The sequence below is a fragment of the Microtus oregoni genome, unplaced genomic scaffold (genome assembly GCF_018167655.1).
Source record: "Microtus oregoni isolate MIOR12 unplaced genomic scaffold, Mior012 000057F_ref0000458, whole genome shotgun sequence".
In the NCBI taxonomy this organism is placed as follows: Eukaryota; Metazoa; Chordata; class Mammalia; order Rodentia; family Cricetidae; genus Microtus; species Microtus oregoni.
This window is the reverse complement of record NW_024543833.1, coordinates 7874367-7892363: the sequence shown is the minus strand read 5'-3', so window position 1 is coordinate 7892363 and position 17997 is coordinate 7874367. Positions and strand designations below refer to the sequence as shown.

At 43.9% G+C, this 17997-nt stretch overlaps 1 protein-coding gene across 15 annotated transcripts in view; it reads left to right on the top strand.

The window, feature by feature from the left end:
* Positions 1–17997, top strand: part of Ldlrad4 (low density lipoprotein receptor class A domain containing 4) — a 323747-nt gene that overhangs the window by 231373 nt on the left and 74377 nt on the right. Inside the window, exon 1 of one of the 15 annotated variants that reach the window (XM_041639142.1) lies at positions 6591–6669. The exons of the other annotated variants lie outside the window; for them this stretch is intronic. Coding sequence (XP_041495076.1) covers positions 6639–6669 — 31 coding nt within the window. The 5' untranslated portion in view covers positions 6591–6638. Of the gene's footprint in view, positions 1–6590; positions 6670–17997 lie in introns of those variants that run through there. 15 annotated transcript variants of the gene reach the window in all.

The window sequence follows — 17997 nt, the reverse complement described above, 5'->3', positions numbered from 1 at the left end:
ACAGTGTTAGCAGTCTAACAACTATGGGGACTCCTAAAGTTAGAGGGGTTGCCTTTTACATCATGGGATGGCCATAAACCTACTGGGGTTACTTGTCGAAAACTGCCCATCCCACATAGGCTTGAACATTTGGTCCCCAACTAATGGTACTTTTTTGTTAGGTTGTGGGGCCTGATAGTGCTGAGTCACTGGAAACAGGCCTTTGTGATGAGTGTCCTGGGATAGTTCCCACTTCTGTTTTCTTTGCTTTCTTCCCCACCGAGATGTGAGGTGTGTGGGTTGGATTCTAGTCTCCCTATCTGTAGAAACCGAGAACCACTTTCATCACGTCCTCTCTGCCATGATGGACTATATCCCTCGAAACCACGAGCCACAGGAATCTTCTCCTTTCTTAAATTGCTTAAGTCAAGTATTGATCAAAGTGATGAGAAAAGTAGACAAGACAGGAAAGGTCACAGGGCGTGATCACAGATAGATGCAGATTAAATAACCCATTTGTCTTAGTTAGAGTTTCTGTTGCTGCGATGAAACACCATGACCAAAAGGAAAGTTGGGGAGAAAGGGTTTATTTGGGTTTGGCTTACACTTTGGTATTTCTTTTCATCACTGAAGGAAGTCAGGAAAGGAACTCAAACTGGAAGGATCCCAGAGGCAGGAGCTACTACAAAGGCTGGAGGGGAGCTGCTTACTGCCTTGTTCACATGACTTGCTCAGCCTGCTTTCTTATAGAACCTAGGACCACCAGCCCAGGGATGGCACCAACCGCCATGGGTTGGGTCCTCCCCCATTGATCACTAATTGAGAAAATGCCTTACAGCTGGATCTTAAGGAGGCATTTCCTTAGCTGAGGCTCCTTCCTCCCTGATGACTCTAGCTTGTGTCAAGTTGACAAACAAAAGATATCTAAGTTATGTGGGCTTGGCAGATAGACAAGACAAGATTCTAGGTTCTCAAATAGAATCCAGGAAATAACAAGGTTTCCTGTTATATGGCCAACACATCCCTAACTGATTGCTATTGGTTACACGGCCTTAAGGCTCTGTTCAAATTCAAAGTGTGTTTCTTTACATAATCTATTTGAAGAAATGGGGTCTTTTATCTCAGCTCATCTCCAAATCACAGACTTGAGTGTTGCAGACTGATAATCCAACTCAGGAGCGAGCTCCGTGGTGGCTCCCACGGCCACACTGAACGACTGTCCCTGTTAACGTCTCCACTGAGGTTCATGTCAGCATTTCACTTAGATGAGCCCAGTTTGAAGACTCTTCCAAGCAGTGAATGGAACATTGTTTTATTGTGGGAATTGCTTCAAGTTTTTTCTAGCCCATTTCTCTTAGGTTGTTTGTGTCAAGGACTGTGGTGAAGTGTCTGGAATTTTACCCTCCTTGCAAGCTAAGAATTTAGCCTGTCATAGTTTTACGATGTTGGAAGAACATCTGAGACTCCTGGATTGGATTCAGATTCTCCTTGCCTTAGAGTTCCAACTGGGTGCAGATGGGTCCAAATGAATACTTGTGGATTACATTCTAGGAGGGAACTTAATGCTTACGGAACAGAAATCTGTAAAGGTTTAACCAGTAAGTATGTCTGTCCTTTGTGCTGAAGGTATATTGTCTTATGATGATGAAGTAAGCAAATTATGTTTTTGCTCCAGACGAGACAGCAATAATCCTGAACAAAGGGCAGGAAGTGCAGTCTCTTCTTGAAGATGTGCAGAGCCAGGTATTAGGAAATACTTATAACCCTAACAGTCAGGAAGCCGAACTAGAAGAATTGTCATTAGTACAACACTAGGCTGGCTGGGCTACATAATGAATTTCAGGTCAGTCTGGGTTCCAGCTTCTAAGAAAGAAGGAATGGGGAGGTGGGAACTGGCCAAATGGCTCAGCAAACAAGGGTAGTTGCTGGCAAAGCCTGGTGTCTTGAACTCGATTCTTGAGACCCATGTGGCAGAAGGAAAGAACTAACTCCTGCAAGTTGTTCCCTAACTCCTAGACATGGGCTGTGGCATGTGTGTGTGTGTGTCTGTATACATATGCACATGGACATGCACATATACACACACACACATGCACAGACATACTAAACAAACATTTAAAAATTATAATGCAAAATATGTACAGAAGTAAGGTACCCAGGGAACATTGCCCATCCATAATAACTGCCTTTTGTTTCAACACCAGTTGGTGTCTGGAAAATTTTATCAGAAATTCACGATTCTATTGTCCATGACAGGCTGCAACCAAATCCACTCATTTTGTCTTCTGTGCCGTTAACAAAGGTGGATAGCAACAGCACTCCAACAGAATAAGACTATAACCTATAATATTGATGCTCTGTCATACTTCCAACTTAGACTCAGGGTTCAGAACCTGTTCTAGCTGAAGAAATCCCAGAAGCCATCAAGACATGTCTTAGAAAGTCAGACAGTGGGGTCTGCAAGATGGCTTAGTGGGTAAGGTGCTTGCCACCAAGACTGATGTCCTGAGTTCATTGCTCAATATTCAGTGGTGGAAAGGGGAACCCATGTGATAGAAGGAGAAAATTGACTCCTACAAGCCATACTTCTTTCTTTTTTCTCTCTTTCCTTTCTTCCTTCCTTCAGTCCTTCCTTCCTTCTTCCTTCTTTTCTTTCCTTTCCTTTTATCTGCTTTTATTTTATGCTGAATTTATTCCTGCCCCCTACATTTTAGTTTCTTCAGTTTCTTCTGTGCAACCTCCTCTTCTGGCTTTGGAACAATCTGTTCCTTTTCAGTGAGGATCATCTCGATGTGGCAGGGGGAGCTCATGCACAGGCTAATCTAGCCATGAGCTCTGTAATTTCGTCAGCTCATCTTAGGTGCTTGGTTCACCTGGGTGTGATCAATGACTAGAGAATCTACATCTTTGGTCCAACATTCCTCTATATTTTTAAGCACGTGCAGCCAAAAAGTCAGTACTATTTTTTTGGCCACTGATCCTGTGTCTAGTCCTACCATTTGACATGGGTGCATCTACCGACTCCATCATACTGCTGGAGTAGAACAACAAACATGGTTTCTTTAAAGTGACACCTCTCTGATGCTTGGTTCCCCTGACATGCATACCTTTGGTATGCATGCGCAGTTTCACAGTGTTCTTTGAGTGAACATGAAGATTTGAACCTGTTGATTTGCACAATTGGGATTTTCTGGGTCAAGAGAGTTACAAACCACCTTCACAGGTCGCCTCAGGCCACTTACAGAAAGCGCAAACTGTTCTTTTGCTCCCTGCACACCGGCAAGGAATTCCAGGGTAAGCCTGACTTGTACCTGAACCTTGGCTGGTGAGTTGAGGCTGACTTAAATGTTTTCCAGAGACAAGGTGGCCTTACTGAGCACTAAGCTAAGTACAGAAACTAACTTTGCTAATTGAATAATTCTGTTAGAGGGGCCTCTGCCTAGTCATGTATGTAAAATAATGAATCTGGTTGTCCTCCACAGAGTCCCATGAAGAAGCAATGGGAGCTTTGTTTGGGAGAGTGTTCCCACGTTGCTTGAGGGTTACGCAGTCTCCTAGTGCCATTTCCCCAAACATTTCAGTGTCTTCTATGTCACCCTTAGGTGTGAGTCCCTGTGTTGGGGGAGGGGGCTCTAGTGAATGCCTGAATTCCACTGTGAGTGTAGCCCTGGGAAGTTTTGTGTCAGCCTTTAAGGTTTTTACGCCACTCTGTTTTCTCTGTATGTGCTGGCATAGATTTGTTCTTCTTCACTTCCTCTCGTGATTTCTTTCTGGTATTTTGTGAAATTTTTACTCTGGAAATTGGCATATTTTATCAGTTCCAGCGACTTCTCAGCCATTCCCTCTTTAAATATTATCTCTGCTGCATCTCCTCAGTTCTAACCATACAATCAGCTATTCTTCATAGGAAATTTCCAATCCTGTTCCTTTGGTAAATTTAATTTTATCATCTGCATCAGATATTTTCATATCTGAAGTTTTCTAAAGTTTTATTTAACTGTCTATGATCCTTTTAGATCTCATCTCAAGATATCTGTTAATTATTTTTAAGTGTGAGCTTACTTTCCATAGAACTGCATTGTAGGAAATGCTCCTTCCGTGGATATATGCAGAACTGAAGCATCCTCCACTTGGGCATTTTCTATATTGGCTGTACTGGCTCGGGTGTATTTGACTAACCAAAAGTATGCTTTTCAGTGTGGCGGTTTCTCAGGAAATTCGGGATCAACCTACCCCTGGTCCCAGCAATACCACTCTTGGGAATATACCCAAGAGAGGCCCTATCATACAACAAAAGTATTTGCTCAACTATGTTCATAGCAGCATTGTTTGTAATAGCCAGAACCTGGAAATAACCTAGATGCCCTTCAATGGAAGAATGGATGAAGAAAGTATGGAATATATACATATTAGAGTACTACTCAGCAGTAACAAACAATGACTTCTTGAATTTTGCATACAAATGGATGGAAATAGAAAACACTATCCTGAGTGAGGTAAGCCAGACCCAAAAAGAGGAATATGGGATGTACTCACTCATAATTGGTTTCTAGCCATAAATAAAGGACATTGAACCTATAATTCGTGATTCTAGAGGAGCTAAATAAGAAGGTGAACCCAAAGAAAAACATATAGGCATCCTCCTGAATATTAACCTTCATCAGGCGATGAAAGGAGACTGAGACAGAGACCCTCATTGGAGCACCAGACTGAAATTTCAAGGTCCAAATCAGGAGCAGATGGAGAGAGAGCACGAGCAAGGAACTCAGGACCTCGAGGGGTGCACCCACACACTGAGACAATGGGAATGTTCTATCGGGAACTCACCAAGGCCAGCTGGCCTGGGTCTGAAAAAGCCTGGGATAAAACCGGACTCGCTGAACATAGCGGACAATGAGGACTACTGAGAACTCAAGAACAATGGCAATGGGTTCTTGATCCTACTGCACGTACTGGCTTTGTGGGAGCCTAGGCAGTTTGGATGCTCACCTTACTAGACCTGGATGGAGGTGGGTGGTCCTTGGACTTCCGATAGGGCAGGGAACCCTGATTGCTCTTTGGGCTGACAAGGGAGGGGGACTTGATTGGGGGAGGAGGAGGGAAATGGGAGGTGGTGGCGGGGAGGAGGCAGAAATCTTTAATAAATAATTAATAAAAAAAAAAACAAAAGTATGCTTTTAGGTTAGAAATCTGCCTAGGGACAGGCATTTGGTTATACATTCCCAAGTGTGGAGTTGGTTTGCCCATTGCTTCAGGAATAGTGCTTTTCGCTGTGGGCCACTGGGTAGTAGGGATTAGGCCACAGTTATTTCTATTTTCTAGTTGCACTGAAGATAACTCTTTTGCAGACCAAGCCTTAGGCAGTAGCAGTGCCCCTTCCTGCACAACAGAAAGGCCTTCGGCCTTTGCTCCTGTCCTGAGAACTACAAGTATACATTAGCGCTGCAATTCAAGTTCACTGCTTCAGCAAATACTTTGAAAGTGAGAACTCTGAGCGCCCACTTCTGAGTTTCTACTTTCATCTGGTTTTTGCTTTCTTAGTGTTACTTGTTCTTTCCGTTTAGAGATTGTTTATTTTACCTAGCACTCAAGGTGCTTCCAGGAGAGGGGCGCTCTGGGAATGCTCTTTATGTGTTGTCAGACACGGAGCGCATCCTCTCCCTGCCTTCAGAAGCGAGGGAAGTTGGTAGTCGTCTTTCTTCCTGGGGTCCTGGGGGAGGCGGGGCCGAGGTCTTTTTCATTTGCCGCATATTTTCTTTCTTTTGATTAACTTCCACAAATGGCTTTACCTTTCTTATAGGAAAAACGTTTTCTACGTTAGCAGAAAGGATTTTTTTTTAAACTGTACTTCACTTTATCCTGGCACACATTCAAAACTACCACTTTGACAGCTCAAACAGACACATTTTTCAATTTTGTTAGTTCCAAATTTTTCTAAGGATGTTTTATAGCTCAGTACTTATTGTTTAGAATAGGCGCTGCTACCTATGAAAGACTGGCCATTGAAACAGACTTGGGATTTGCTAGGTAAAATCTGCACTAGCTCCATTGTTTTTAAATAATTAATCCACATGGGAAACACCAGGGAAGTGCGTGTCTGTGTGTTTGCAAAGAATAATAGCTCACGGCCCATACCTATCCTCTGTCAGCTACAGAGTTTACAGCTCTTTTCTGGTAGTGTCGTCACTGGAGACTTGGGTGTAAGCTACATGACTGGAAATCCTCAGAAGAACTCATGGGCACGAGTCAACGTTATATTCATTTGACTGGGAACGAATTGCTAAGTATGCTGAACACTTTCTTGCAGTATCATCGGGAAAGAACCTAGTTGGTTTTCTGTCACCAAGGGAGACATGGGCCTCAAGCAGCAGTGACACAGAGAAGAATAACCACATCCTTAAGAGCACTAGTCTTAGTTTTTCTACACTGTCTGCCGTGTATCTGCAGTTGAGACATCAGGAGATGGTGGCAGAGGATGTTCTGTACCCAGACAGAGTGGGAGGACACCGTGTGCATAACCTCAGCTGTTCCCTGTCCACACAGGAAGTCTGTGCTCAGCTATTCTTTAGGATGATTCTTCCATACTAACATCAGCCATTCTTCCGACAGCCAAAAGAAGGATGTAGAAACGCACCTCTATAACTTTGCTCGAGACTCAGATGCCCGAGAAGGTCTCTGTCAAAGAATACGGTAGGGTCTTGCTGATTGAAAATGTTTACATACCCCCGGGGACTTCTTGGAGTTGCCATTTGTGTTCATCTTCTTAAAGACTTATTCTCCTCCTGAGCTTACTGAATTAATGCCAGAGGAAGTTAGAATACCTGTAGTCGATGACAGTCTCTGTAGTTGTACAGTTGTGGAATCTTTTTAGTAAAAGGCCTTGTTACAATAATAATAATATATTCAGACAAAAATATTCTGGCACGTGAGTCTATAAATTTGAGTGTGTGGAGAAAGTTAATTTGAGGAGCAGTGATGCACTCGTCCCCACCCACATCTCACAGGTGCTGTCATTTACCCAAACGTGTTGTCCTCTATCCTGCCTCCAGCCATCTTTCCTTTTCCTGCTTAACCTTCCTTGGGTGCTGCTCATGTAGACAGCGATGCTGGACATTTTAGACACTAGCATTGCTGTTGTGACTTAACCAGCAGGAATATTCTAAATGATACTGTTCTTAACTATGAATATTGTTTATAAAAGTTGGTTGAAAAGATTAATTATATTTTTAAGTGTATTTGTATAATTGGACTAGTTTGTGATTTGATCCAGGTGTAAAAAAAATTGTCCTATTGTTGAAGATTTTCTAGATTCATTAAGAGCTCTGGGTGTTGGCTGTCATTACAGATGGGGTACAATAGAATGTACCAGGACAGTTTTCAGATTGTGGCAGTCAGCCTCGGTCTATACCCTCTGTGAAGACTCGTGCTGTCTAGAGTCTGCCAATGGGAGTGGTGTGAAAACCACAAGGGAACAGTTACCCTTCATCATAGGTTCTCTCCCAGCCCGAGTAGCCCAGGGATGAACTGAGGTCAGCAGGCTTGGCAGCAGCTACCTTTACCTACTGAGCCATCCGAGTTCACATTTTTATGGTATAGTTAGGTGTTTAGGAAGGAAGGAGAGGGCAGCTGCTACCTTTGATTTGAAAACTATCATTGCCCTGGGGGTCCATTCAATGGATGCGTGATGAGGGACCATGTGAATTTTATCTCGGCTTTGTTGCTTACTTGCTCTGGGTTTTTTAGCATCTAAAATTTACCTTAAATCTGAGAAGTGCCTTAGATTGAGAACTATGGAAAAAAATTAATTCTAAAATGATAATAGTGACGGTCATTACTGGACATAATGAATCTAAATCTTGTGGCCACCCATGTTTTATTTAGAGCTGCTGAGTAAGCAGTGCCAATGCTTGTTTTGTTTTCCTGGGCAAGTAACTGGACTTACAGTGCAGAGGTCCCACTTGCACAGATGAGATAATAGCATTGCTTCCTGCAAGGGGTTCGGCTGGAGCACTTCCCCCGAAGCTCCTGCTTTCTGAGGATTCTTAGAGTGTGCCTAACAAGGTCACTGTGCTGGCTGTTTGGTTGCTCTGTTTATTTCCTGGAGCAGCATATTGAATCAGGAAAAACAGTCCAGTCTGCTTCCTGTTTAAAACGTGGCAAACACTTTACTGTTCTTGTCTTCTGTTAGCAGTGGTTGGTGCCAGGCTGGGCTTTTGGTCCATGTGGGTACAACGTCATCTTCTGGTCAGCTTGTTTGACAGCCTTGCTCTTACCACAAACAAAAGGACCTCTTTCCCCACTGCCTCGGTAGCTCCTTGAAAACGGACATCATCCTAAAAGCATATAGAAGAGCTGCAACCAAGCAACTCTTTTTATTTGTATAACATTACACGTATCCCACACATGAAGACGTATTTGATATGCCTTTACGTGCCATTCCACCAGATCCTCGGAGGTCAGAATGTCTACACTGAGTGGTCCTGAGGACTTAATTGCTCTGAGGAGCAGATGGGGGTCAATGGGGGAAGGGGAGATGGGGGGAGTGGGAGGGGAGGGAGGGAGAACTGGGATTGGTACGTAAAAATATAAAATAAAATTATATATATGTAAGAAGAGAACTGGGATTGGTATGTAAAAATATAAAATAAAATTATATATATATGTAAAAAGAGAAGGGGATCGAAAAGAATGTGAGGAAATGAGTTGGGACTGAGAGAGAAAGCGTACAGGCTGTGTCTGGGAAGAGCATAGAATGGGTGCTAAAATGAGGTGGCATTTCATTTGTATTTTAGTAAATAAAGCTTGCCTGAGGATCAGAAAGTGCAATCTAACCAAGGAATGTAAAAATGAAGGCAAGACCATTTAGTGATACTTGTACAAGAATGAAGATTTTAAAAATAAATAGAGGACAGTGAAGTAAAGATGAAATAGATATAAATTCCAGGACAGCAAGGTGAAGATGAAATAGGTATAAGCCCTATCATTGATCAGTATTGTTTCCCTGGGGGAAGGAACAGGGTTTGAGGACCACTTCCTCTGCCACTGTGAAGCTTCATGCAGTGTTCTGTGCTGGCGGTGGTCACGCTTGAACCCGCAACACCAGGTCTGTGGGAATCCAGAGGTCCGGTGGAGATTAAACATCACCTTTTGAGTTGAGAATCCTGCTCAGTTGCTGGTATGTCAGTTCTTCTGGGATTTTCCCCAGCCTTCAGTGGGGGCTGTGGTTTTTGGGGAAAATTGCCATGCGTCCTCAATGGTCACACTTCCCTCTACTCGAGCTTGTAAATCTGAGGTAGTGATGTGACCACACCTGAATTATTGGCTTTGCCCAGGAATGTTTGTCTCATTGGGGCTCCAGATGCTTCTCTGGTGTCTGCTTCCATGTTCTCCATCTAGTGTCCCATCAGGCCAGTTCTGTTATTGGGGATTGGGTAGTTCTCATACACCTGTGTTGGTGGAAGGATCTTAACGTGGGCCACATGATGTGTGTAGGCACTGGCTTTGAGGCTGCCCTTGTCTGGTTCTTGGAGAATCTATAATCTGGGTTATCCTTATAGTAGCAAGGCCAATTATTTATTATCCTGGCCATTGCTTTTCTTGACTGTATCATAGCAAGAGAGCCTCTAATCTTCCACCATAACAGGGATTTCCTCCATGTTTACTCTTTTTGGTGTCTTTGTGAAGTTCTGGCCATACTTGGAAGATGGTTTCTACTGTTTTGTGTGCATACCTTGGCTAGTCCTCTGTCTTTACAGTGAAAGGGGTCTTCGGACACTGTATGCCAGTTCCCCTTCTGTTATAGATTGCTTCAGGAGGCAAAGATGAAGGCATTTGCAGCTGTCTTTATGGCTTCTTGTCATGTGATCTAATGGGAGATTGTCTGGGTAGCTCTCACTTAATCCGATGCATCTTCAAGGCCAAAAGCAGCAATCTGTAGATATTGTTGGCCATGCTGACCTTGAAGAAAGTTCTACTGTGTTGTGATAAGAGTGGAACACATAGCAAGAAAACACTTAATAGCAAGGGGTCAGTGTATAGCCAAGAGAATTTCTCAATTCTCAACGCCAGAGGAAAACACAACCAGACAAAAACCTGGATTTTACCCACATGGGGCTCTGAGCATTAACCAAGCCAATCTATGTTGTAGCTCTAACTTAGGGACCTGGAGATGACAGGTAGGGGTGGCCTGAGTTTGTGGTGACTTGTTATGGTGTAACAAGAGAAAACAAGTTCTTCAGTCACTCCCTGGGAACAGACTCCTTCAGGTTCCTCAGTCTGCATGGTATTTTCCCTCCTGTTGGAGCAACTGTCTCCTTTATAGACTCTTTCCCTTTACATGGTGTCTGCTTTTCCATTTCATCAGGGTCCATGGGGTCCTCCCTGGTCACCACATCCTCTGCTTTGGCCCAGTGTGGGATTCTCACTGTTCTGTCTCACCCAGGACAACAGCCCCACGGCAGCTTCTTCATGCCATTCTCTGGAGCAGGACCCTAGAAGCCCAACTGTGTCGACCCCAAAGGGGTAGCTTCTCGCTGGTGCTAATGCAGGGTGCCCCCAACTCCCTTCTTTTTCTCTAGGATTAGGAGTGAGCCTCGGAGCACCCTGGAGCTTTTGAAGTCATCACTGTGACTTCAGTACTTAATATGGAGAACTGAAGGGTCTTCGGACAATTGATGCTTGCTTGTTTTATTTGAAGTTTTCCTTTGACAATACACACTTCCTTTGTTTTGGCATGTCCCATTTATTGCATTGGTATGTTTAATTTACATTCTGTTTTTTTTTCTCTAAATGAAAGGACTTTATTGTTATCATCTTTAAAAGGTAAAGTTAATTAAGTCAGGCATGGTTGTATGTACTTGTAAATCCTAGCTCTTGAGAGACTGGGGCAGGAGAATTGCCACTGATTTGAGGTAGGTCTAGTGAGTACTAGACTTGTTAGTGCCAAATAGAAAGACCCTTATGCCCCGCTCAGGAAAAGGCAAGTTTTAAGTAGAGCCAGATCTTTTCATCTGGGACTTTGAAGAAAGAAAATCAAAAAGGTAAGCCAAGTAGTTTGTCTGTTTTTCTGTGCAGAGTCTAAGGAAAGCCTTAATTCTCCCAGCCTTGCTATGACTGGAAAGGTGAGCCTGTAGCCATCAGCCAATACCTCAGTCATACTGTGTAACAAACCTCACGGGAGCTCAGTGGCTTGAAACAATAGCCATTGATTCTTGCTGACTGTACCCCTCCCCACCGCTCTCAGACCTGCTCATGCTACGGGAAGCAACGGTAACTGGGCCATGTGACTTCTGCTGCAGCCCCCACCAAAGGAGCTGTGGCTCAAAGCAGGGCCACATTCCCCTCCAGATCGGAGCTAAACCCACAGTTTTAATCTCAGCTTCTTCAATTTTGTGCGACTTTATCTGAAAAAGAATTAAAATGCCAATTAAGCTGGCGTGTGTCATGTCTGTTTTACCCCAGTTCTAAATTAAGAATGACCTAGTTAAAGCTGCTTATTCTCACAGGGCCTGTGTGAGAGAGCTTACATACAATCCCCAGGATTGGTCAGGAGTGAGTGCACACAGACACACAGACACACACAGACACACACAGACACACACACACACACACACACACACACGCACGCACAAGCTCAGACACCTGTGCACTCTGGTCTAGATTCACTGAATCCCATTCCTGTGGGGAACAGCATTGCATTAGGGAGTAAAAAGGCCTGGGAATTAGCAGGTCTGCATCTCGAGGCCTGATTCCTCTTCTTCCTGCTGCTTTTATCTTCAAGGGATTTGATGTTGGAGAGCTTTAGCGTCCTCCACAGTAAAATGGAGAAATGACTATCAAACACTTGCCGAAAGAACGAAGGACATGATGCTGCCCTTGATGGACAGGTGGTGTTTGGGGACTCTCCCTGAGCCCTTTGAGTCTATCTTTTATAACTTCCACTAAACCATTCAAGTTAGTCCCTGGCATTCTAACCCCCCAAGAACAACCTCTTTATCCTGATAATAACCCAGGTACCCAGAACATCAGGACACTTGATGGGCCGTGCCGAAATTCAGGTGATGTCATTGTAAGTGTGAAGTGTTTGCTGACAAGGGTACCATCTCAGGTCTGCATTGTGTCTGGAGGGGTCTTGGTATCTAGTGGGATGGTGTGCAAAAGCCCCACCTCAGTTTGGCTGGAATAAAAATCAGTAGGTACTTCGGGTACAGAGCGGAGACGAGAATTCCAGTTCATGGGGCCTTGTCCCAGAGAGCATGATGCCCTGATGTCCTGGCTCTCAAAAACTAAAGGTGTGTTTTCCCGAACTATGTTGGGCACTGCTATGTCTACCCTAATGGGGGGGGGGGGCGGCGGGTAACAAGGAAAGGAAGCCAAGCCTTCTCCCTCCCTGCACTAAGGAATGTTTAGGGGGCTGGCATAGGCTTACACCGTCCAAAATGCAGAAATTCTTAAGCAGAGGCAGATGGGCACGAAGTGCTGTCTCAGCAGGGAATGACCCAGAGACTGGAAGTTTCTGTTAACGAGACTGTTTTAGTCTCCTTACTGTTGGGATAAAATATTCTCAGGTACCTTAGTGTACTTCCTGGGGCTGTGCCTCTGTGTTCACAAACAAGTTCATTCTACACTCCCCACAACTATGACAAGTATCAGGGTTTCCTCCAGATTCCCTAAATTTTACAGCCACCAGCACTGCCTTGCTACCTTGTCTAACCTAGAGTTCGTCTGGGAACCTTTTCTGCCCCAATGTCTCATTGCTGCTGTTACCTACTGAGGGGAGGCCGTGGCCCTGAGGCCACCTGGAGCCTGACAGCCTTGATAAGAGAGCCACTGACTGGTGTTAACAGCAACACACCCAACACTGTTTGTCCAGAGTGTGGTAGGCTCCACTGCAGCGCAGCCTTCTCCTTCCCAGACCACTTCTGCAGGGTTAACGGTGCTGGAAATAGCATGGACTCAATCACATTCGGGGGATTTTATATTATTTTGGAGGAGGAGGGGTTGATTTTCTGTGATATCTGAGTGGCGCTATTATAAGCAAACATTTTGATAGGAAGTTTGTAAGATGTAGTCTCTGCACGTTCGCTTCCTCTCCACTCCCTGGAGCCACAGGACTTCTATAGGAGCCTCTGGGGGCCCTTTTGTTAACAAGCCGGTGGCAGTTTCCTGGCCACATGTGAATGGAAAGGTGTGCTTGTACCATACGCACGTGTGCATCTATCCAAGGCTTCAGTTCATCTGGCTCTTCACTAGTTTGTCCTGGGATGTAAGGCTGCTGAAGGAACTGGCCACTTGCTGAGGGAGCCTGCTGCACATGGTTCTCAATAATGCCCTGTTGTTTGGCAAGGACAAGAAAACCCTTCCTGAGATACAGGCAATAAAATATGGTCAAACCTCATTAACATCGTTACTAAAGAAATGAGATTCTGAGTTCCTTAAAGACAGGGAAATGACTTAAACTTACCTTGTCAGTCTCTATCTCTGTCTATCATCTGTCTGTCTGTCCATCTGTCTGCCTGTCTATCATCTATCTGTCTGTTCAACAGTCTGCTTATCAGCTGTCTGTCTGTCTATCTGTCTATCTATCTATCTATCTATCTATCATCTATCCATCATTTTCTTCATAGCTTCTTTTCAAATAAAGGAAAAGCAATCTCTTTTAATCTGTTTAAAAAATGTTTAGTAATTTTTTTTAAAAGGAGGCCATGTTCCTTTTGCCTTTTCACAATTCCATTCCAAAACCTAGTTCCCAGTCTCCCACAAATGAACATTTCTCCACCCTACATATCTGTCTGTCTGTCTTCTCCGCTTGGTTTAGAGGGCTTCCCCATCCTGCAGAATTAATAGTAACTCGTCTTCATCCATGATTACTGGAGAGGAAGCAGCAGAGAAGGCTTTAAAAGAGCAGGGAAAGGGACAGAGCACAGACAGAGAAAGGTGGAAACAGAATATTGTGAGCCATGCTGAAGGTTTAGACTGGCAGGTAAATGAAGTAGGGCCCTTACCTTTGGTGCCTGAGTCCCAGGAGGCACCCAGAGACAAGCAGGCCAGGGTCAGCTGCCACCATCTCATTTCAGACTGCTTCTCCCTATTTGGGCCAGCTGCTCTGGAGCTGCCTTCTGCTTTTATTTTGGTTGGGTCTCTATCCCCAGTTGCCACTCTCTCCACTGCTCCTCCTAGACGGGCGCCCTCTCTCTTGGCTTCCTAACACTGTCTACTTGCCTTTCTGCTTGAGAGGCAGCTTCCACACCTGGTGTTTTACTTACTGGCTCGTGTGCTGCTGCTCTTAACCACTTAGGCTTTCTCTAACAGCGGATATTTCAGTCTGGGTGCCATCCCCTGCCGCTGTCTAAAAGCACACCAGTGAAGACAAACTACTCATAGCCAGCATCTGTAGAGTTCTTTGCGTGTTCCAGGCACTCAGCTGGGTACCCTTTACAGATGTTATCCTCACACAGTACCTTGTAAGACCTTTTCTTCAAAAGAATAATGTAGCTTATCGAAGGTCACACATAGGCAGCAACTTCAGGCCACATTAAAAATAACAGTTTGCTCAGATGTAGTGTTTGGTGTTGAGCTCAATTTTCTACGGTAAAACTCCTGGTCTCCGGTGCTACCAGTTGTCACTCCACGTCACTGACCTTCATCTTTCATATGCCCAAGTCCCAAGAGAATTCAGGCTCTGAAGTCGAGGTCTAGGGGAAATCCAAGTGTCCATCTACTAGCCTGTCAGCTCATGTTCCCCTGCTGACACACATGCCTCTGTGACTGCTGTGTTCCTGGGCATTGACCCTTTCATTATAGTCAAGCATCCCCTACTGATACCTTTTCTGCCTGGACTCTGCTGTATTTGACACTGAGTTGGTGACTCCCGTTCTCTTATGTTTACTACTTACACTCTGTGTCTTTTCCACACAGAATTTTAGCCAAATGGTCAAGCAACAATACATGGCAAGTATACTTCATTTTAAATATAAATGCATACGCTACAAGTAAACTGGGCCAACTATAGATAGACATTTGGCCAGCTTTTCTTCTTTACTTCTAGGTTTTTTAGTTTCTTTCTTTTTTTTATTTTTTTAATTTTTACCTGCAAAAGCCTTTTGATTGGAATGGGATTTGTGTAGCTTCTAAGATGATCTGAAATGTTCATTTCCAGCCTTTCCTGCAGGATTGATAAAAAGTTGTTTTGAACCATCACAGCGGGCATAGTGTTCTCTCAGCTGCTGACCTAATAATACATTCATCTTTATGGGGCTATTGCTGAGATTTGGTAAAAGACTTGGAGTCTAAAGAAGGTAGAAAAGTACCTTCTAGAAATAGAGACAAGGACCTGCCTCGAACCTGAGGGAACTAAGGACCAGCAATGTGGTCAACTTTCCGTGTATCTGGTTCACCAATAGCCATACTGCATCAGGAAATGAGGCCTCATAAGTAGCATATACTCCAGGCCAGGGAGTCATGACCCCTTTTGGGGTCAAGTGATCCCTTCCCAGGGGTTGCATAGCAGATATTTACATTACAGCTCATAACAGTAGCAAAACGATAGTTATGAAGTAGCAACAAAAATAATTTTATGGTTAGGGGTCACCCCAACTTGAGGAACTATATTAAAAGGGCAGCAGCATCTGGAAGGTTGAGAACCGGTGCTTGAGGCCCTGAGGGATGCACCGTCTGTAGTAATTACTCTTCTCCTTGGGAGGACACAGGACCTGAGGAAGGGTTTGTTTGGCTCCCAGTCTGAAGATGGGAAGTCACTGCTGCAGGGCCTTGAGGCCGCTGGACATGTTTGTATCCACAAGCAGGAAGCAGAGAGCAACAGATGCTAGAACTCGTCCTATTTGTTTTTATCCTTTTGGTGCTTAGGGTGTTGTCCCAGCTCCATTAACCTAATGCAGATTCGTGGGCATGTCTGGGGATTTGTCTCCAAGCTGATTTCTACAGGTAGCCTATCAAGTTAACAGTCAATATAAGCAATCGAAGTATGCTTAATCTTGATCAGAGTGTCAGCTCTTGATTTCCTTCTCTGTGAAATGGGGATATTAATGCTTTTGCTTTACGAAGCAACACTAAAGAACCGCAATAAAGAATAGAACACTATGGTGTAAGTCCACAGATTTTCTTGAGTTTACAGGGTATCATTGAACATTTTAATTCCTGTAAATTCTTCTGTTGTTGAGTGAAAAGCCTTCTCTGGGGAAGTTCAGCTCGGATTAGAATTTGAGTCTCTAGAGATGATCTCTCCTTATTGAAGTCTCGAAGGGACGATGGTAAACTTTCTACTTGTTCTTAGAGGAGAAATCAGGGCCATTATTTTTGCACTTTGTATCTTCATGAGAAATTAAGTCCTTTGTGTAACTTTTGATTTTGGCTTGAATTTTCCTCTGGCCTGTATGAAGAAAAAAAAAAAAGGTGGCTCCTGCCAAGAACTCCTCAAGTGGAGGGATGGCTCATGTACACTTACTTGCTGGACTACTAACAGCGTGTTGGGAAATCATTTTATATCTTCCAAAACCACTTTATTCTGAGGTCTCTGAGGAGACCTGAGGTCCAAGAACTAATTGAATGAACCTAATGACCCACGCCATGGGTCAGCTGTGTCCATGTTAGAAGACTGCCTGCCTAAAAGAGGAACTTGTTAGGGTAATTTTCTTGTCATTAATTACATTCGATTTCAGTTTTAAAATGTGCACAAAAAATTGATGCTGTTGGGGGCAGTGGAGAGATGGCTCAGTGGTTAAAAGCACTGCCTGCTCTTCCAAAGGTCCTGAGTTCAATTCCCAGCAACCACATGGTGGCTCACAACCATCTGTAGTGAGATCTGGTGCCCTCTTCTGGCCTGCAGATATGCATGCAGACAGGATACTGAGAATACTGTATACATAATAAATAAATTAAAAAAAAATTGATCGTGTTGAGGAAGGTCCAGAGCTTGGAGACGCAGCGTTTCTGTTTTGCTAGTGGAAAAGCCAGATACAGGCTCTTCTTGGTTTTGATTCCTTTACTACAGAAAACCCCTAGTTGTGTGTTGCAGATAAGTAGACTTTTAAGATAATCGGTACTATTCCCTAAACCCATGTCACTTGGTTTTTTTTAATATTTATTTATTTATTATGTATACAATATTCTGTCTGTGTGTATGCCTGAAAGCCAGAAGAGGGCACCAGACCTCATTACAGATGGTTGTGAGCCATCATGTGGTTGCTGGGAATTGAACTCAGGACCTTTGGAAGAGCAGGCAATACTCTTAACCACTGAGCCATCTCTCCAGCCCGTCACTTGGTTTTTATTACTGTCATTTAATGTCTGTGTTTTAATCTTTGCCCCGATGAAATTACAAATGAAATGGGCAACATGATAGTTGCATCTCAGGGGAAGGAAAGAAGTCACCCCTGAAATCTGAGGGTTAATATAAAGATTGACATTTGCATATTTGCCTAATGGTGGCCTAGAGTTTGCATTTTCAAAAGGTAAAGAATTCACTGCTTGGTAATAATTCTTATATCAAAAAAGAAATCTCTAGTACTTGAAAAATAGTTCTAACTAGAACAATAAATAACTGTCCAGACATGGGGCCAAGTGGCTGTTTCCTGGACTAGCATGGGCAACTGGAACCTGGAGATCACTGTCAGCTTCCAGACAGTTCTAGAAGCCCTGACTTCCTGAAGATTGGATGGCAGACAGCACCGACACGCTAAGGCTCCATCTGGCTCAAGAACAAAGACGCCACATATGTAGTTGAAATGTACACGCAGCCTGCAGTGGAGGCTGGGTGAAATGCTGTTTTGTTTGTTTCTGTAGCAAATCTCTTGGATTTATCTGTGCCTGTCTTTTGTTAAAACTACAAGTTTTTGAAACTTAGCATGAAGTAAGAGCCAAGAAACTCAGATCTCTGTAGCTCTTTGTTTAGTTTCCAGGATAAAGTAGATTTGTGTTTGAAGTCAAACGGACATTAAGTACGCTTGCGATTTGCTATCGGTGGGGTGCTAGCGTTTGCAGATGTCCGCAGGTGTTACACCA